The 20,999-nt window shown below is 40.9% G+C and overlaps 1 protein-coding gene across 5 annotated transcripts in view; it reads left to right on the forward strand.

Annotated features, from left to right (window-relative positions):
- Nucleotides 1-20,999, forward strand: part of RANBP10 (RAN binding protein 10) — a 135,634-nt gene that overhangs the window by 86,605 nt on the left and 28,030 nt on the right. For all 5 annotated transcript variants that reach the window (XR_002325092.2, XR_002325093.2, XM_020989323.2 and 2 more), the window contains one exon: nt 5,309-5,476. Coding sequence is in view for 3 of the 5 variants with exons in the window: in XM_020989323.2 (XP_020844982.1) it covers nt 5,309-5,476 (168 nt within the window). In the remaining 2 variants the exon portion in view is untranslated. The remainder of the gene's footprint in view (nt 1-5,308; nt 5,477-20,999) is intronic.

Genomic DNA, 20,999 nt, shown 5'->3' on the forward strand with positions numbered 1-20,999 from the left:
CTTCTTGGAAGAGATGGAGGACTATGGGTATGGAACATTGCATATACATCAGACCCAGTGATGTGTTGTTTAGTTTTGCTGAAACACTTCCCCTCCTTTTTTATTCTGTTACAAAGCATAGCTCTAGTGGAAGAGGTTAGGAAATGGATGTGATATAAAAACAAATTTTATCAATAAAAATTTTTTTAAAAAGAAAAATGAAATATAGAAAAAACCTCTTGACACCCTGTCTTCTGGGTGTTCTCATGATGTTTGTATGGGTACAGCTCTGTCTCTAGGAAAGGCAGCATGGTATCATGTATGTAGTGCTGTACTTGGGAGTCAGGAAGACCTGGGTTCAGATCCTGCTTCTGACTTTAGCTGTGTGAACATGGTTTCACTTAACCTGTCTGAGCCTCAGTTACTTTATCTTTAAAATGGGGTTTGTGGTAGCTGTTTTACAGAGTTAGGTTGAGGCTGAAGTGATTATGTATTTAAAACACTTACACTACTTCAATGTCAGCTGTTCTTCTTGTACCTTTTAAGATAACAAATTGTACATCTCTCCCCTGTAGTAGAAGGAAAACTTGAGAGCTGAGAATCTTATGAGGTGCCTTACACATAGTAGGCACCCATATGCTTGTTGAAATAATGTACATTTTCACAGCATTAGAGCAGTAACAGTATTTTTCTCCATGTTCCCTTACAAATCTTTCTGTGTACTTATAAAGATCTGTTGCTTTTGTTGCTATATTTTTAAAAAATAGGATTGTAGTCAGCGTATATGCTTGGATCGTTTAGTTGACCTTGCTTTGAATCATCTTGCATTGGACTTTAAATATTTCTTTGTATTCTTCATAGTTGTCATTTTTTTAATCATCTTTAGCACACCTGAGGTTGCTGAACCCTGCCCTTGTCTTTTAGCCCCTTAAAAACAGGTGTGGGGACTTTCCTGCTTTTCTCTGTATTGTCGGTGCTTAACGATGTTCAGCCCATAGTATCCACTTAAGTGTTTTTGTCCTTCACGTATTCATGCCTAAAACAGAGCATATGCCCCCCTCAGCCCAGCCCCTTTCCTAGTCTTCCTTGCTGCCATCTTTCCATTTGCAGGTTTACTGATTTGGCTCCCTATCTTGCTGCGTTTCTACCACTATGATGTCTCTCATTTGTTCCCTTTTCACCATTCTGTGCAGTTACCACTGGAGTTAAGGCCCTCATCACTTCTCATCTGGACCATTGCAGTAGCTGAATAATTGGCCTTCCTGCCTCCATTCTCTTCCCCCCTCCAGTCCATTCTGTACACAGCTGCCAAAGTGACCATATTATTTCTCAACCAATAAACTCCAGTGGCTCCTTGTTGCCTTGAGGATGAAATATAAATTCAGTTTAGCACCCTTCAAATTGGGCTCCACTCTGCCTTTCTAGCCTCGTTATACAATCTTCTCCTTCCTGCTTCGGATAGTCTGGTAGTCAGATTGGCTTCTGTTGTTCCTCACACATAATGTTGCTTCTCTTGTCTCTGTGCTTCTGACGCCCTTCCCACGACTGGAATGCACTCTCTGCCTCCCTCTGCCTTGTAGAATCCCTTTCTGCCTTCCAGACTCTTCTACATGAAGACTTTTTTGATTCTATCAACACTGCCAGTGCCTTCTTCCTCTAAAATGATTTAGATTTATTTTGTGTTTATTCTCTATGTATGTATGTATTTGTGGTCACTTGATAGGAAGTTTCTTAAGAACAGAGATTGTCCTGTGTTTCTGTCTTTATCTCTCCAATGCTAGGATTTAGGTATGTAATACATTCTTTTTGGTTGATTATTAGGATCACTGTATTTAGGGCTATAAAGAGCCTAGAAGTCATCTAGTCCAACTCCTTAGTTTTAGCCCTGAAAAGCACGGTGGGACAGGTTTGAGCAGGGAGGAGAAGAGTAAAGAGTAAAGGATCAGCTCTGCTAGGACAAGGCAAAGGAAAGAACATTGAAGTGACAGGACATCAGTTTCTCCTTTATAAAAGAAAAGGTCCAGAGGTCATTGGCTTGTGTGCCAAGACTGGCCCCAGACTTAAACTCAGGAATCTTGGGGTGGCAATCTCTTTGCTGAAATTTTGACTTTTTGTGTCCTCTGAAGGAAATTGAGTTCTAGCTTTTTCTTCCCCTCCTAGTTTACAAATTCACCTCCAAGTTTGATCTGTCTTGTCTGCCTCTTGTTTTCAACCTTCCTGAAAACTGATCTGAATGCTTGCATTCTTAAAGAGGTAACTATAACTAATCCTACTCCTTTTTATATTTATCAGCTAGATTAACAGAGTAAGATGTGGAAGAAATGAGTTCTTTCTTATCCTGGGTGACTTTTTCTCTTTATAGCCTTTCATAACTGACTGTCTTCATTAGCTCATAGATCTGGAACTGGCCAGGACCGTAGAGGACATCTAATTCAGTACTCTACTTAGAGGCTCAGCGACTTTGCCCAGGCCACACAGACAGGAAGTAGGAAAGCTGGAATTGGAACCCAAGTTCTTCAGCTCTGACTAGTCCGTGGTGGTTGGCATGTTGTGTCCTCCATCAGACTGTGAGCCCAAGATCGGAGACTGACTGTCTTTGGCTTTTCTTTTTTATCCTCAGTGCTTGGCACATAGTGGGCTCTTAAATTCCATCTCGCCCCCCCCACCCCCCACCCCCTTTCCTTTGTAACAAAAAACCGTAGCTAAGCAGAACAAACCAGCCCCCTGGCCACAGCTAGCCCTGCAGGCCTCATTCCACACCTGGAGTTCAACATGCCAGCCAAGAGCAGGAAAGTGTATTTCACTTTCAATCAGCTGGAGTCAAGATGCCTTCAGGATTGTTTTCCCTTACATTTTGAGATCATTGTGTAAATTGTTTTCTCGGTTTGGCTTATTTCACTCTGTACCAGTACAAACAAGTGGGAAGTGACTTTTCAGAGGCCACATAGGGAATACTAGATGATCTTTAAGTTCTCTTCCACTTCCAGCATTTTACATAACTAAAACTTCTGTTTTCATAAACCCAGACTAAGGAAGAGCCTGGGTCTGGGTGAAGGCCATTTGACCATAAACAGATGGTGAAGATTCTCTGTAAAATTAAAAAAAAAAGTAGCTACATTTTGTATTTCATTTCACATGGAATTAATTATAGAAACTGTTAATTTGCCTTACTTGGCATCTAGTATCTTATTCCCTGGAGTGTTCTTCCCCTAGTTAGCATTACTTGAATTCTAGTCAGGGGGCTTATGTACTTCTTCCTTCCTTGGTCTGGACCCTAATACAAATAAATGACATGAGATGTGGAAGCAGGAATTTGATCCTTCCAGAAAACACTGCTTTGGAGGAAGTAGAAGCTTTTCTATATGGAGAGCTTGTGTACAACATCATTGATTTAGAATTGGATGGAACCTCAGAGATTTGATTTAACACTTTTACACTTTGATTTTACAGATGAGAGAACTGTGACTGAGCTAGACTAAGTGACTTGTGCAGGGTTACCTAGTTAGTGTGTAACAAAGTCGGAATTTGAACCCATGCCCTCTAATCCCTAATATAGTACTGAGGTATCAACCAAAAACATTGCTTTGTCACATAGTACTCACTGCCTCGTTGACTCAGAACACTTAGAGTGGTTTTCTTTGCCCATAGAACAACACCGTGGCGTTGGAGGTCCTTCATCCAATTGTTATAACCTTATGTCCTTTGTCTCCCCAAGAAACTCAACTCTAGGAAAACTAGTCTCTTCAAGTTTCCATTTCTGTGCTCTCTTCCCTGCCTCTCATCATTGCCCCGTCTTTGCTAATTTATTGTTTTTTGTTGTTGTTCAGTCGTTTTAGTGGTGCCTAACTCTTCATGACCTCATTTGGGATTTTCTTGGGAAAGATACTGGAAGATTTTGTCATTTCCTTTTATAGCTCATTTTACAGATGAGGAAACTGAGGCAAACAGGGTTAATTAAGTGACTTGCTCAGAATAAGTGTCTGAGGCCAGATTTGAACTTGGGAAGATAGTCTTCCTGACTCCAGGCCTAGCGTTCTCTCCACTGCACCACCTAGCTGCCCTCTTTGCTTATTTATTTTCTACTTATTCTTCAAGACCCTGCTCGTTCTACCTCTTATCTAGTCAATTTAATCTGCATTAATTTCTTTGCACAACCTTTATATGTGTCTTTCATTTGGCACTTAACATATACAGCCTTTTTTTTTTTTTTTGAGATAGCTCCCAACTAGATAGGGAGCAGAGACTGTAATTTCTCTCTCTGCCTAGAACCTCGCATTGTGCCTGACATGCACTCAACAGATACCTCTTGCCGGTGGAGCTGTGCTGCCGTGAGCAGAGCCTATGGCTTATCTCTAGCTGATGATGGTGTTGTAGGAGTGCCAGCGAAGTGGTAGTTTAGTAGAAAGGACACAGGATTGAGCGTCAGAAGAGCATAGCTAGAATCCCACCATAATCACTCAGTGGCAATGTCACCTTGGGGATATTGGGAAAGTCGAGTAACTTCTGTGAACCTCAGGTTCCTTATCTTTAAAATGAAGTAATACTAAATGATCTATAGAGCTCATTCTGTCTCTAAATCTTATAGTCCTGTTTCTGGCTCAGTACTGACAAACCAAAACCTTTGCCTGGCATTCAAGGCCTGGAATAGACTGGCTCTGGCATTTGTTTTGTTGTGGTGGTGGTGGTTTTTTGTTTTGTTGTATTTTTTTTTAATCCGGTCATCTCTTCTACTATAGTCTGATTGATCTAGTCATTTTCCCCTTTTCTTATTTCTATACCTATTTCTTTGCTCATATGATTTTCTTTATGTATAATTTACTTCTTTTCTCCTCCTTATTCTTCAAGATTGAGCTCCAGTACCATGTCTGTTAAGTCTTCCCCAGTTATTCCAGCTCACATTGGTCTCCCCTTCTCTGAGTTCCAGTATCACTCACTTTGTCATTTAATCACATCCTGCCATGTGTTGTTGCTTAACTATTTGTGTGTGTGTGTGTGTGTGTGTGTGTGTGTGTGTGTGTGTGTGATGTTGTCAGTTGGGCAGAACTTTTTGGAGGACATAAACTAGGCTTCATTTGTATCTCCCTGATTCCACTCCCAGTGTGTAGCATAGCACTCTACCTAGTAGGTGTTCTTTAAAATCCTTTTGAGGTAATGAAGTGAACCACAGAGCCCTGTGATGAGGTACGCAGAGTGGTAAGTTTGGAAAGAGAAGGAAGCCCAAGCCCCTTTTGTGATTTATTTCTCTGTAGCTTTCCTCCGATGCATCTTGGACCCCACTTCTCCTTCCTTGTTCTCTTTATTCAGTTGATATTATTTTCTGCTCCCACAGGTTGGGACAAGCATTCCTATGGTTATCATGGTGACGATGGACATTCATTCTGTTCTTCTGGAACTGGGCAACCTTATGGCCCCACCTTTACTACTGGAGATGTGATTGGCTGCTGCGTCAACCTCATCAACAACACTTGCTTCTATACAAAGAATGGACACAGCTTAGGTAAGTGAATGAGGGACTTAGGTAAGTGAATTGGGTAAGGGCAGCTGTTCCTGGCCTCAGACTTGGACTAACTGAGACGTCACACCCCACCTGAATGGTGGCAAAGTACAGAGCTTCTTGCTGGGATAGCATGGGAATAATGTGTTAGGCACAACATCTCTTCTCCCTTTTAGTTGTGTGTTTGTAATTTTCATTTTTCCAAATTTTGAGTTCCAAATTCTCTTCCTCCCTCCAGCTCCTCCCTCACCTGTTGAGAGAAAGAGAGCAGGCGATATAATACATCCGTTTTCTATGTGAAGTCATGTAAAGCACAATTCCATATTAGACATATTGTACCCCCACCCCATCCCCACCCCCCACCCCCAAAGAAAGGTAAGAAAAAGAAATTGAAAAAAGTGTGCTTATTCTACACTCAGAGTTCATCATTTCTCTCTCTGGAGGCGGATAGCATTTTTCATCATGAGACCTTTGAAAGTATCATGGATCATTGTATTGATCAGAGTAACTAAGTCTTTCACAGTTGATTATTGTACAGTATTGCTGTTACTATGTACAGTGTTCTCCTGGTTCTGCTCATTTCACTTTACATCAGTTCATATAAATCTTTCCAGGTTTTTCTGACACCATCCTGCTCTTTATTTCTTATAGCACAGTAGTATTCCATCACAATTATATGCCACAACTTGTTTAGCCATTCTCCAGTTGATGGGCATTCCCTCAATTTCTAATTCTTTGTCACCACAAAAAGTGCTGCTATAAATATTTTTGTGCATATAGGTCCTTTTCCTTTTTTTGTTCTTTTCACGTCTTTGGGTTACAGATCTATCAGTGGTATTTCTGGGTCAAAGGGTGTGCACACTTTTATAGGCGTTTGAGTATCATTCCAAGTTGTTTTACAGAATGGCTGAACCAGTTCACAACTCCACAAACAGTGCATCAGTGTCCCTATTTTTCCATAGCCCCTTCAGCATTCATCATTTTCTTTTTCTATCACATTAGCCAATCTGATAAGTATGAGGGTGATACCTTAGAGTTGTTTTAATTTGCATTTCTCTAATCAGTAGTGATTTAGAGCATTTTTTCATACAACTATTAATAGCTTTGATTTCTTCTTCTGGAAACTGCTTGTTCATATCCTTTGACCTTTTATCAATTGGGGAATGGCTCTTATTTTTATAAATTTGCCTCATTTCCTTATATATTTGAGAAATTAGGCTTTTATCAGATAAACTTTGGGTACCACATCTTTAACATAGCTCTAAAGGTTCACATTGATTAAACTGGTCCCTTGGAACATTTTGGTGATGGAACAGCCACTTCACCTCGTAGGGATGACTTTTCTGCCCTGGTGGGAGACCACAAAGCCCATTACAAGGGTTGATTCCTGCCTTTCAGGAGCAGAAGTTCAGAACCTTTGAAAAAATATGCTGAGCTCTGTGGGGACAAGAGCAGTTTGTATTACTACATGTATCTATCATCTTGTGTTCAACCCTCCTCCCTGCTGGGTGTCTGGGATGTTGGAATTTGGAGGTAAAGGGAACATGGCATTGAGAGAATGCCTTTGGGGAAGAGCTACCTATCTATTCAGACCTAGACTAGAAGGAGATACCTCTTTGGTTTTAGAGGTATGAGAAAATGGTGATGGGGTTGAGATGATGGGGAGGAGAGAACTTGGGCTCACACTCTTCTTTAAACTGCCTCCTGGAGCAATAGACAAGGGCAGTGTTTCTCATGAAATGGGTTCCAAGTGGCAGCTTCAGTGTAGCACAGCCAAGGGTAGTGAATAACTCCTGGCTACTTAGAGTTTCAGATATATTGTTTTCCATTTTATGAGTTTCTGGGGAAAGAGGGAAGATGCTAGCGTCTAACTAGAAAAGTATCTGAATCCTTAAGAACTTAGTAGACTTTTTATTCTAGGGAGGACTATCATCTGAAAGGAAATCAAGTGGGTTGCCAGGTATGGGAAGAAATGAACTCAACATGGCAGAGCCCTTCAGTGGCATTGACCTTGTCGTGTCACACTGCCCTATTAGGAAGAACCTTGCCTCTAAGGCTGCCTTGTAAAGACTGAAAGCTGTAGTTGTAAACCTACAGTGGTCGAGAGGGTGGTGCTTTTTGATTTAGGACGTGGAGCATGAAGAGGCATTCATTGCTCTGGAGTCTAAGCGCTGAACAAAGGGGGCTGCTCAGTAGGACTGGTACAGAAACCCACTGTTGTTGCCTCTGCACACAGCTGGGGAGTATCTCGGCTGTCATCTGTAGCGTAGAAGTGGGGCTGTTGAGCTGGGAATTCCAGCATGTAAGCACCTTTCAGATGCCTGTGGCATCAGAACCTTCTCAATAATGCTTCCCCAAAGGATGCCTGCTACATTCCTCACATCACAGAGTTCACATGGGCTGTTTTTACCAGGAACGCAGGTACAGACATTCTCTCCTAAGGAGATCTTTATAATCTAGTATCCTGGGAGCATTTGAGAGACAAAAAGTTTGAATTCTCAAGGTAATGTTTGAATTTGGAGTAAGATCCTGTCTGTAGGTATTAGGGCCTCCAAAGGCCTAAATTTTGAGTGCCAGAGGTGGTCTGACTCCTGGGGCTTTAGCAGAAATCTCATTGTAGGACATACCACTGGAAGGCCCCTTGATAGCATCTGGTCTAACACCTTCGTTATATTGAGAAGGAAAATGAGCTTGAGGGAATGTTAAATAACTTGTCCAAAGTCATGCAAGTAGCAGAGCCAGAATTCAAATCTAGTCCTTGGTTTTAGATCCAATACTCTTCCTACCCAGTATCAGAGATACTGGGCTTTTAGAAATGTCCCAGATAGAGGGTATCCATTATGACCTGTAAGAAACAGGGACGATATTTACCCTGAGACCAGGGCCCTACCCCATGAGAAATCTCATAGGGCCCTGCCCTCTTATCTTCTTTACTCCATCTCCAGGACTTCTTTAGAAGCTTGCTTGAGGCTTTCCTGGGAAACAGTTAACGCATTTCCCTTTGTTATTGTAAAAGAGAAATACCACTCCTGAATTCTACTACTTCAGAAGTTTTCTTTTAGGTTCGGTCTCAGCAGAATCCACTAGAGCCCTTTATCTCTCCTGATTAAATTCTTTTGTGCATTTTGGACACATGTAAGGGAAGTACTAGACAGTTACCAAGAAATTTGGGTAGTAACATTCTATGCCTTAGCAGGTAATCTTCCTTCCTCTTGTATCCTTCATATCACTGACTGGAAGCTTAGTCTGACATGATCATATATTTAGAATCGGAAAAGTCCTTAAAAGTCACCTAGTCCAATCTCGCAAAGAAGATGAGTGACTTATTTGCCCAAGGGAGTAGGTAGCAAAGCAAGGAGCTAAGCCTAGGTCTTCTGACTCCAGATTGACAGTATTTTCCACTGCACTCTTATCCTAAGACAGAGAAAACCTTGATGGACCCTTATCTGTGCTGCCCAGTACCCTTACCAGAGGGTGTCTGCCTTGGAAATATCAAAAAATGTTAGCTTTCTTCATTAAGCCAGGCAATCCCTGGGGCTGCCAGTCTCTTCTGCTTTCGAGGGGAAGCATCACATGAGGATTATTGAAAGGCAAACCTGGAATTGGGAAGAAGCTATTATCCTCCCCCTGTTACCTCCATGGTTGCTCTTCTTCCCAAGGTCCAAGTCCATAGCAGTTCACAGATTTTTGAGAACAAAGGCCTGGACTCTTTCTCCCTGGGTTCTGAGCCCTGCCACTGTAGTCATCTGGGCTTCGTCATCTTTTCATCTCTACTGAGAAGAAAGTCTTCCATGTCCCCTGCTTGGTCCTGGCAGACACAAAATGTCTTACTAGAAGGTGATTGAAGTCATCAGAACGTTTAAGTGTCCCCTCCTCTATCTGGTTAATGGGAGGGTTGACCACATACACATATCATTCACATACGCCAGACATGTTTCCACATGAAAATCCCCCTTTCTCTCAGGCTATAGTACCTTCTCCATCTCCAATATACCCTTAAATGACATGTGTAGTTGGACTGGCCCCACTGTAGGCCAGTTTCCTGGGCAGTGTAGGAAGACTTTTAGGCATAGGGTTTTAACTGTGGCTCAAGAACACACAGTATGGGGCCTCTAGTTAGGCAAAACATATTTTAGAAGTAGAAATAGAAATTGTTTTCTGTGAATAAACCTTGAAAATTCTTGTGCATGTGATTAGTGTGTTGTCATTCTCCTCATCCCTCCACCAATGAGCCCTTCCTTGTCTTTCTGTGTCCTTTATACACACACAGCTGGTTCTGAGCGGAGCCCTAGGTGGACATTAACAGGAGCAGCTCCCAACTTTGGGAAGCAGGAGGAATTAGAGAGAAACCTTTGCTTTGTATGTTTTCAGCTTTTCTCCTGAAATATTTAAACATGAGACCAGATATTCTATTGGAATTAAGACACAAGTACTTGTGCATGTATGTACTCCCTAGGAGAACTTCTCGGTGACTCTTCAGGTCACCAAACCATAGTTGTTGCTGTAACAATGTAGTACCTTGCATCTAGTCTGTCCCTTTTCTGATTAAATGATCTATCCAGCTGGGAGTAGTGTACAGTTTTATAGAACATTAGCACTGCAGTGGTCGTGAGGAAAGGGAGGCCCTTGTGGGCAGTCATGAAGCCGGAAGTGGGAGAAGGAATAGTTGGGGCAGAGACTCTCCAAGGGAAAGCAATCCAAGAGGCATAGAAGTCCAGATTTCTTAGAGTACGGTCAGAAATTCTTTCAGTGAGGAAAAAAGAGGGAGGTATCAAAAGAAACCAATGTTTTTTAAGTGGTGACCTTTTGATGCGCTTCTTGAGAAAAGACCAAAGGAGAGACACATACCCAAAGACCATTGTGAATTTGTGAGAATAGGCCTGGGAAGCCAGAGCCCAGAATAACTTAGGGAAGTTAACAGCGTAAATGGCTTTGTATAAGTGAAGATTGCTCCAGGTGGATAGGGGCCATGCAAGCACCTAGCTGCTTTAAGTGAGGTTGTTTCTAAGGCTGGAAAAATTACATCCCAGAGATAATCATTCTTGAAGATTGAACTGCTGCTGATAACCTGATAAATCATGACAGTAGGAAAGGTGCCAAAGATCTCACTTCTTAAAAGGAAGAGAGAACAGTTTTCAGAAACTCCATGTTCTTGAGTTTGACATCCCATTGAAGTTCTCCAGTAATTATGAGCAGATTGCTTATGAGCATTTAGAAAGAGAAGCAGTGAGTGATCGCTAGATCCCTGCATGGATCCATTCAGAAAAGCTGGGCCAAGCGAAGCTCATTTCCTTTTTGGGTAAGATTACCAGACCCGTCTGGGGACAGCAGGAAATAATCTTAAAGACAGCCTTCTCCGGCTGCAACTAGAGAGCACGTTTGTAGGCGCTATTTCAGCCCCTTTCCTGATGCTACAAGGAGAGGAACTGTAAGGAGGAAATCATTTCTATAGAGTAATCAAGGCCTTTAATATCAGTGTCTTCTGATGAAAAGCACATCCACAGAATAGAAAGGACCTGGGCAAAGCATGCGCATTATTCCTTGAATTAATATGGCCTACATGCCTGGATGATATCTGCCATTATCAGGGGATGTCCTATTTCACTGTTCACAAGAAGATGGGAGTAAGCTAGCTGGGTATTGGTAAATTTGGCATTAAACAGCTAGTCATTAAAATTCTCTGGCTTAACTGTAATTCCAGAGTACTGAGGATAAAGCATGTTACCCACCTTCTAACAAAGAGGTAGTGGACTCAAGGTGTTGAATGAAACATACATTTTTGGACATGGTTGTTGTGAAAATTTGTTTTGTTTAACTATACATATTTGTTGCAAGGGTTTTATTTTCAAAGTAGAAGGAAAGGTGGAAGGAGACTGAGCCTAGGAATAGGCTTTCTTACTGCTACCACCACCCCAATAATGAGAAGAGAACAGAAGGAAGGCCAGAAGGAGTAACAGATAAAGCAGGACAGCTTTGAAAATTATGTATGGAGTTTATTCTGTGCTTTTAAAAAGCAAGTTCTACATAATAGAGATTCAAAACTTCATATATATTTCACTTCTGTAATATATATATAAATGCTCATTTTATTTGGTGTTAAGCTTAGAATAAAAAGAAGAAAAGCTAAAGACTGGAGAAGGCATCCCTGAGAAGACAGTTTAGTATAGTTATCGTATTAAAACATCTCTTCCTTTTCCCCCCTTCCTCCCATCTCCAAGATTTCATCCCTACTGCCTCTGAGGCCATTTTCTCCCATTGAAAGCCACTTAGTATTCCTTATGGAGAAGGGCCTACAAGACTCAGTTGTTGGGTATTTTCCTGATAGAGAGGCAATGGACATTAGACCATTGCATTGATACTAACCTTGAGTGACTTCCTGCAGGGCCTAGCATTGTTCTAGTTGGTGGCCTCTTACAGATGTCAATGAATAAGGTGGGATGTACTTCATCTGCTCATTTCTTTCTCAAAGCTAACCAATAGTCTGAGAAATGGTGACTTTGAAAAGTCTCAACCTCACTGTCCCTTCAAGTTTCTCTGATCAGAGATGTAAGCTTGAAAGGCAGCCGATTAATATGAGGCCTAGTCTATGATTAGGAAGGAGAACTAACGCTACCCCACCTTCTCATAAACCCAACATCCCTGGTCACTCTTGAGGTTGCAAGAACATTTTAACGTTTGAATTTTCCTATTTGATTAGGTCTTTGCTGAGGATAGATGGGATTTCCAAGTAGTTGCTGGTAGATGGAGGAATTAAATGCTTCTTCACCTTTTAAGTGGCAAAGCAGACCATAAGGAACATGAATATTTACATATTTGGGGAGGACCAGGTTAAGGAGGATGGCTATAAAAATAGAGATTACTGAGCCCTAACCCATTCTCAATTTTCCGGACTTGGAAATGGCCTCCGACTTCAACATTGGTATATTTATTGTTAGGTCTTCAGATTCTCAGTCATCTGTCTTATTGATTTTCAAGGTTTTTTTCTCCCTGACATTTAGGCAAAAAAGTACAATCAGAAATTTCTAAAACAGTTAGAAGCCGTGTTGTGCTCTTCAAGGCAGTGCCAGACTGGCTGGCTTACGTCCTTTGTACTGATAGGTTGATCTGCTCCTTGCCTTTATAAACGTACCATATCATAGGCCTATCACTCTGATCTTCTTCCTGCTCCTGCCTCCACCCTGTAGCACTTCTGGGTGGTTGGCCAAGTTCTGTGTTTGCTTTCCACTCCTGCATTTGCACTGAGAGAATATTCCACACGTCAACCGGACCTGGAGGCTGCTTCCCACCCATATAGCCTAGGGGCGTCTCTGAAGCCGAGGATTTCTAAGGTAGTGCCTTGGGGACCTCATTCCCAGCCTATGTAAGAACTATCTGCAGAGCAGTGGAAGTTTCTGTCTTAGACCACAAGTCATAGGAAATCCTAGGGTTTAAAGCTGAATAACAGAATCTCAAGAGTTGAAAGGAACCCCGAAGGGCAGCCAGTTCATAACTGAGCAGGAATAGCCAGCAAGGGTCCTGCTCTCCACCTCTGGGGGCAATACATTCTACTCTAAACAACTTTCAATTCAAGAAGCCTTTTCTCACGTCAAGCCTAACTTTGCCTATTGCTCCAAAAGAAACAGTAGAAATAAAATTGTGGAAAAAAGGTTGCAAAACCTGCTTCCTCAAAATCCTTATCAAAAAATAGCAGTAAGAAGCAGCACAAAGCAGCAAAGCCACCTGAAAACTGCCAAAAATTCAAAGAAATAAGCAAACTGCAGAAGAGTTCCAACACAATGAAAATAATACAATGAAATAAAAACAGCACTAATTACATACCTTTGACCCAGCAATCCCATTATAGGCCTCTCTCCAAAGTGATCAAATAAGGAGGAAAAGGACATATATATATATATATACACACACACATATATATATATTTATATTTATATGAAAACATTTCTAGCACCCCTTTTGTGGTAACAACTGGGAACTAAGAAAGTGCCCATCAGCTGGGGAAGGGCAGAACAAAGGATGGTATATAGAGTGGAATGCTGTTGCCCCATGAGAAAAGATGCAAGGGATGGTTTCTCCTGGGAAGACTTGTATGAGCTGCTGTTGAATGAAGTGAGCCAAATCAGAGCAGAGATTGTAGACCATAGCAATGATGTACAGAAAAACAGCTTGGAGAATCTTAAAAACTCTCAGCGACATGATGAACATTCACAATTCCAGAGGACTGATGATAAGCATGCTGCCCTCCTAACAACAGAGAGGGAATGGACTCAGGGTGCAGGAGACATATTTTTGGACGTGACCAGTGTAGGTTTTTGATTGCTTCACTGCATATTTGTTACGAAGGTTTACTTCTCTTTTCAATTTGGGTCCATGCGCAGACACACACAAAGACCAGAAGGAATCACTGGTGAACAGGAGAGCTCTGATAGTTACATGATAAATTTATTATATGCTTACAAAGAAGAATAAGCTCCATTTTATAGAGTTTCATGTACAATCTCAATCTATGGTACATATAAAAACACTCATTTTACCTGGAGTTTGTTAAGTTCTGAATTTGAAAAAAAAAACAGTAAAAAGAAATTGAGAAAAGCAGTAGTTAATATGGTAGCTGTCATCCAGTTTGACCTCTCCTCATTTTACACGTGAGAAAATAAATGTCCAGAGAAGGAAGGTGACTTCCCCCTATCTTACCCACTTAAGTATCTTGTAGCTTTAAAACTGATGAAGAAAACAACAGGCTTGCAGCAATGTGTTGTTATGGACAGGGCACCTGGCTAGGTGCCAGGAAGCCTGAATCTGAGTTCTCTGTCTGCTGCTAACTACCTCTGTGACCTCGCCTTCTGGAGCCTTAGCTTTCTGATCTCTAAAGTGAGGGATTTGGTCACTGTGATCTCTAAGTCCCTTCCAGCTCTGCAGTTCTGAAATTATTAAGATATCACAAAACCAGTGCATGGGTAGTTTTATCTCCTCCTCACTCATTCCCACTTCCACCACCAGGCCCTCACCTTGAATGTTGCAGTAGTCTCCTGTGAGGCCTTCCTGCTTCTTCTTTCTCCTTTGTCACATCTGTCTGTCACACTGTGCCAAACATCTTTTCTGTGCATAGACCTGATCATGGCTCTCCTGTTTAAAACTCTTTAAAGACTACTTATTGCCTACTGAATAAATGTCCTATTCTTTGTTTGATCATTTATACCCTCCACATGCTTACTCTACCTTTACAACATTATCTTATGCTATTTCTTTTTTTCTTTTTTAAAATTTATTTTTAGTTTTCAACATTCATTTTTATAAGATTTTGAGTTCCAAATTTATCCCCCCTCCCCAAGATGACATGCGCTCTGATATGGGCTATACATATGCAATCATATTAAACGTATTTCTACATTAGTCATGTTTTATGAATCTTATGCTATTTTTTTTAGCCAAATGGTATTATTTACCATCTTCCATACATTTGCAGCTAGGTGGGCTCAGTACATAGAGCATTGGGACTTGAGTTAGGAAGGCCTGAATTCAAATCCCACCTCAGACATTTAGTAGCTGTGTGATCCTGGATAAGTCACTTGACCTCTGTTTGCCTCATTTTCCTCAACTGTAAAATGGGGATAATAATAGCACTTAACCTCTCAGTATTGTGAGGAACAAAGAAGATGATATTTGCAAAGCACAGCACGGTGCCTGGCACATAATAGGCACTTAATAAATACTCATTCCCTTTCCTTCTTCTCATTCCCCTGTGTTTTCCTGCTTCTATTCCTGATGTCTAGAATATCCTCTTCTAATTCTGCTGATTGAATTCTTCCTTAGTGTTTGAAACTCGCCTCAAATGCCATCTCCAGGAAGTCTTCCTCAATCTTCTCTTCCCCTGGATTTGGTCATCACCTTTATACTCTTCCCCCCACCAAAACTTTTCACTTCTCATGCATTTTTATATTATATTATTTTGTAATTACTTGCTTATTGTGATACTTCTTACTAATCTGTGAGTTTCATGAGACAATGAACTGTTTCTTATCTAAACTTTGTATTTCCTCCAGCATTGCTGAGCTCAAGGCTTTAGACATGCTGGTGTCTTAATGGTTAAGTTATTCATTTGAAATGGGAGACATCCACTGGGATCCTCCTTCTATTAAAATTCTAGCCCTGACCTGCTGTGTTCAGTCTTCAAAATGTAAAGTGAAGGATTTGGGAACTTCTGTTCCAGACTTGAATTTGAGCTATCTGGCAAAGTAGAATTGGCAGGAGTCTTTAAAGAAAATTGCCGTATCATTTTAAGAGTTTATAATATTAATAGCTGATGTTTAAGAAGTACTTTGTGATTTACAAAATACTTTAAATGCGTTATCTCAGTGCATTCTAATAATAGCCCTATTTTAGCCCTTTTACAGATGAGAAAACTGAGGTTCAGTAATTAAGTGATGTACTAATTTACCTACAGTCATACAACTAAGTTATAGCTCAGAATCAAACTGCTAGTCAGCCATGTACTCTAGACTTGAAATGGGGAAATGGTTCAAGGGAAATGGGGGTTGGGAGAGGTCTGAAAAATGAAGTTTTGACTGTATAATCACTTACCTGATCCCAATAAGGAAGAAAGGGAAGGAAGCATCTTTAAAAAAAAAACCCAATGTGCACTGGGAGCTCTCTGATGAGGTCACATTAAAAAAGGATAAACACAAAAGATCTAAGACACAAGACCAGGGCTGATAGAAGTGGGTAATGAATTTATAAGTAGTCTTTGGAAACCTAGAGCCTAGAATGACTTGAGGCTTTTGAAAAAATGCCAAGCACTATACAAAGGCCCTTAAAAACTGTGTTTGATGCAAGAACAAAAAAGGAATTAAGCTGGTCCTCAGGAGTAGATACTGTACTGTAGGCAGATGTCAGAGAGGAACAACTTAACTCTTGCTTCTGGCTTCTCTGGCAGTGTTTTTCCAACTAGAAATGATAGGACGTTGGGAGTTAAAGCTCCAGACAGGTAGATTGGAGAGCACTTAGCTACTTTAAAAAAAAAATCCCCCCAATTACAGGTAAAAACAATTTTTAACATTCTTTTTATTTAAGTTTTGAGCTCTAAATTCTCTCTCTCCCTTCCTTCCCTCCCTCCTTCCTGAAATGGTAAACAATCTGATATAGGCTATGTATGTGTAGTCATGTAAAACATTTCCATATTAGTCATTTTATGCAAGAAAACTCAAAAAAAAGAAAGAAATTGAAAAATAGCATGCTTTGGTCTGTCTGTATTCAGACAACAAAAGTTCTTTTTCTGGAGGTGGATAACATTTTTCATCATGAGTCCTTTGGGATTGTCTTGGATCATTGTGTCGCTAAGAATAGCTAAGTCATTCACAGTTCTTCATCATAACAATATTGCTCTTACTGTGTAGAATTATTCTTCTGGTTCTGCTCACTTCGATTTGTATCAGTTCATATAAGTCTTTCCAGTTTTTTTCTGAAACCATCCTGCTTGTCATTTCTTATAGCACATTAATATTCCCTTGCAGTCATATACCACAACTTATTCAGCTATTCTTCAGTTGATGGGCATTCCCTCAGTTTCCAGTTCTTAGCTACCACAAAAAAAGCTGATAGGTTCTTTTTCCTTTTTCAGCCTTTTTGGGACAAGATCTAGTAATTGTGTTGCTGAATCAAAGGGTATACACAGTTTTATAGCTCTTTGGGCATAGTTCCAAAATGCTGTCCAGAATGGTGGGATCAGTTCACAACTCCACTAATAGCACTTAGCTACTTTAAATGAGTTCAAGAGTGTTTACCCAGTAGGATTATAGCCCAGGATATCGGGAAGAAAAGACTGTGGAGACATGATAGCTAAACTACTGCTGTCAGTAATCCCTGAGGAGTTGTGGAAACTGGACGAAGTGTCCATGAACTGAAGATGGGCAAATATGAGCCTCGTTTTCAAAGAGATCAAGTTCAAAAATGACATAACCAGTGAGTTTGGCATTGTTGTCTTGACAGACAGCATTGTAGCATCACGTTGTTTATAAACACTTTGAGGGACATAGGGAACCCACAGTTACAGCAGTTCTGTAGCGCCTCCTCATGTGTCCCCGCCTGCTGGACATCTTTATCAGCTGCCTAAATGCAGAAGACAGGGCAGAGAGGGAGAGCTGATGTGCCGGATGACAAAATCAGAATGCAGAAAGATTCTGAAAGCCTAGAGTTAAGAGCCCAGACTAACAAGCTCAGATTTAATAAGGGTGAATACCAAGTGCTATGTTTTGATTTTTTAAAAATTTTTTATTAATTTATTTTGATTTATCAACAATCATTTCCATATGCTTTTGAGTTTTAAATTTTTTCCCCCTCCCTCCCCATCTCTCTCCGCAAGATGGCACATAATCTGATAATAGGCTTTACATATGCATTCCTATTAAACATATTTTCACATTAGTTATATTGTAAGGAAGAATTAGGACCAATAGGAAGAACCACAAGAAAGAGGAAACAAAACAAAACAGAAGAAGAAAAAATAGCAAATAGTATCCTTTGATCTGCGTTCAAACTCCATAGTTCTTTCTTTGGATATGGATAGCATTTTCCATCATGAGACCTTTGGAGATGTCTTAGATCCTTGCATTACTGAGAAGGGCTAAGTCTGTCAACATTAGTCATTGCATAACATGGCCGTTAATGTGTACGACGTTCTCCTGGTTCTGCTCACTTCACTCAGCATCAGACCATACAAGTCTTTCCAGGTTTTTCTGAAGTCTGCCTGCTCATCATTTCTTATAGCACAATAGTATTCCATTACATTCATATACCACAACTTATTCAGCCATTCCCCAATTGACGGGCATCCCCTCAATTTCCAATTTTTTGCCACCACAAAAAGAGCTGCTATAAATATTTTTGTACATGTGGGTCCTGTGTTTTGATTTTTTAAAAAGTCACCTGCACAAGCACGTAGGATCAGTCAGTGACCAAACACTTATCTAGGGCTGTGCCGAGCACTGGAGGTACAAAACAATCCCTACCTTCACAGAGCTTTCATTCTAATTCTAGTGAAATTGGACAATTCTAAAGTCAAATAAAAGCATATCTCAAACATATCTGGAGGAGAAGGAAGCCGCCTATGGCTTGGGGAAAGAACTGAGAGGAGCCTCCTGCAGAAGGGGGCATTTGAGCTGAGTCCTGAAGGACAGCAAGAAAACGAAGAGACACAGGTCAGATGGGAGTGAATTCCAGGCATGGGAGATAAATGACCAGCATGATGTCATGAGGCAGGAGGAGCAGAAAGTAGCTCAGTAGTAGATTGGGATTGTGGGATCACCAAGTGGGTGGAGGGAAGAAAGTGTAAGAAAACTGGGGCACTAGGAAGTGGCCACACCAAACAGGATTTATGTTGGATCTTAAAGGTAATAGGGAGCTACTGCCGTTCCTACTGAGTGTGTAGAGGGCGGATTGAGGGGTGGATGAGGTAGAAGATAAGATCAGCACACCTCCACTTGAGGAAAATCATTTTGGCAGCTGAGTAGAGGATGGTTTGGAGTAAGGAGGACTAGAGGTGGTTGCTGAGTCATTTCAGTCACGTCCAACTCTTTGTTGGGTCATATCCAGCTCATTGGAGGTTTTCTTGGCAGAGATACTGGAGTGGTTTGCCAGTTCCTTCTCCAGCTCATTTTACAGATGAGAAAACTGAGGCAAACAGGGTTAAGTGATTTGCCTAGAGTCACACAACTAATAAGTCTCTAAGGCTGAATTTGAACTCAGGTCTTCTTAACTCCAGGACTGGAGTTCTCTATCCATTGCATCACCTAGCTGCCCTTAGAAAGCTATTGCAATTAGATACTTTCAGAGTATCCTAGTGTGTTCAGCATCCTGTGAATGGTATCGTAGAAGAAAGCAATGGTCTGTGGAGTTTTCAGTGTTGTATCTTAAATGAGAAATCCTTCTAAGCACAATCAAATGTCCATCTCTCTAGAAGAGAGGGATTAGATCAGGCCTGACTAGCTTATGATGACAAGAACGCCACCCCTTGGGAAAGGGGTTACACAGTATATGAAGCTATGATGGTCTTCCCCCATTAAAAAAAAAAGTTCACTTTTCTTTAATGAATTGATAATACCAAAAAAAATGAAAAATGCTTTTATTATATAGTTCAGGGGAAAGGTGATAAAGGCCTGATTAGGGTAGAAGTTGAATGAGAGAGGGTGTGCAAACAGAAACAGTGAGATTTGGCCACTGATGGGATGGATTTGGGGGATAAGAAATTGAGGAGTCTTGAGGGTCTGGGAGAATTGGTAACAGTGATAAGGAAGTTTGGAAGAGGAGGGGAGAGTTGGGGGAAAGAATAATTAGTTTTTATAAACATTTTGAGTTTGAGATACCTGTAAGACATTGGATGTTTGGACAGAATGTCCAAAAAGCTCTTGGTGACTTGGTGTTGTAGTTTAGGAGGGAGATTAGGCTTGAATGTATATATGATAGTGTTACTTACCTCACGGGGTTGAGTTGTTATGGAGAATGCATTGTGTAAACATTAAAGCACAGTAACAAATTAGAGTTCTTTCTGTTATTACTATTACAAGTTCAGACAAACATCTCATGCTTAATTAGTCCTCACTTCCCCCCACACAACCCCTACCCTACATTTCTGTATGTGCTGGCTCCAAATGGGTTCCCAGGAATTTTGATAGGCTCACAAATCTGCTAAGGGTGAAGACATGCTAATTGAGACCAAACCACAAGGATCCCAACTAAAATTTATCATCTAGACATATTCTTTTTGTCCATGCCAGTATCAAGACCAAAGCGTTTTAAACTGAAGCATATATAATTTTGGTTAGCTTTAAGAAAAACCTTCTGACTGACATCAACTAATACAGAATCTTAGCTAAGTGGCACAGTGCATAGAATGCCAGGCCTCAAGTCAGAAAGACCTGAGCTCAAATCTAGCCTCAGACACTTAGCTGTGTGACCCTGAGCAAGTCACTTAACCCTGTTTGCTTCATTTTCCTCCCCTGTAAAATGAGCTGGAGAAAGAAATGGCAAACCACTCAGTGTCCTTGCCAAGAAAACTCCAAATTGGGTCACAAAGAGTTGGACACAATTGAAACGAATGAATAACAACAAAATAAGGAGAACAGTATACAAATATAAAGGGATTTAAGATTTTCTGTGGTTTGTCTCCAACCTGCCTTTTGTAGCTTATTTCATATTTTTCCTCTTATGACTGGTTTTTCCATCTTTGCCCTCCTGGATTTGCCCTCCTAGACCTTCCCACAGACTTGGAATACCCTTCTTTCTCATCCTTGCCTGTTGGATTCTCAATCTTTCTTATAGATGCCACCTCGTCTGTGTCATCTTCCCTGATTTCCATAGCCTCCTGCCATCATCCCCTCTACCCTACCCTGTTGGCATGTTCTCTCTCCTGTCACTCTCTCCATTTTACCTATTTGCTTACATTTCCTGGGCCTCCTTAGGGACACAGGCTGTTTTCATTTTTGCAAACAGGACCTTGAACAATACCAGGCACTTAATAACTGCTTGTTGGATTTAG

Source organism: Phascolarctos cinereus, unplaced genomic scaffold (assembly GCF_003287225.1).
Source record: "Phascolarctos cinereus isolate Bilbo 61053 unplaced genomic scaffold, phaCin_HiC Scaffold_2;HRSCAF=192, whole genome shotgun sequence".
Taxonomy (NCBI): domain Eukaryota; kingdom Metazoa; phylum Chordata; class Mammalia; order Diprotodontia; family Phascolarctidae; genus Phascolarctos; species Phascolarctos cinereus.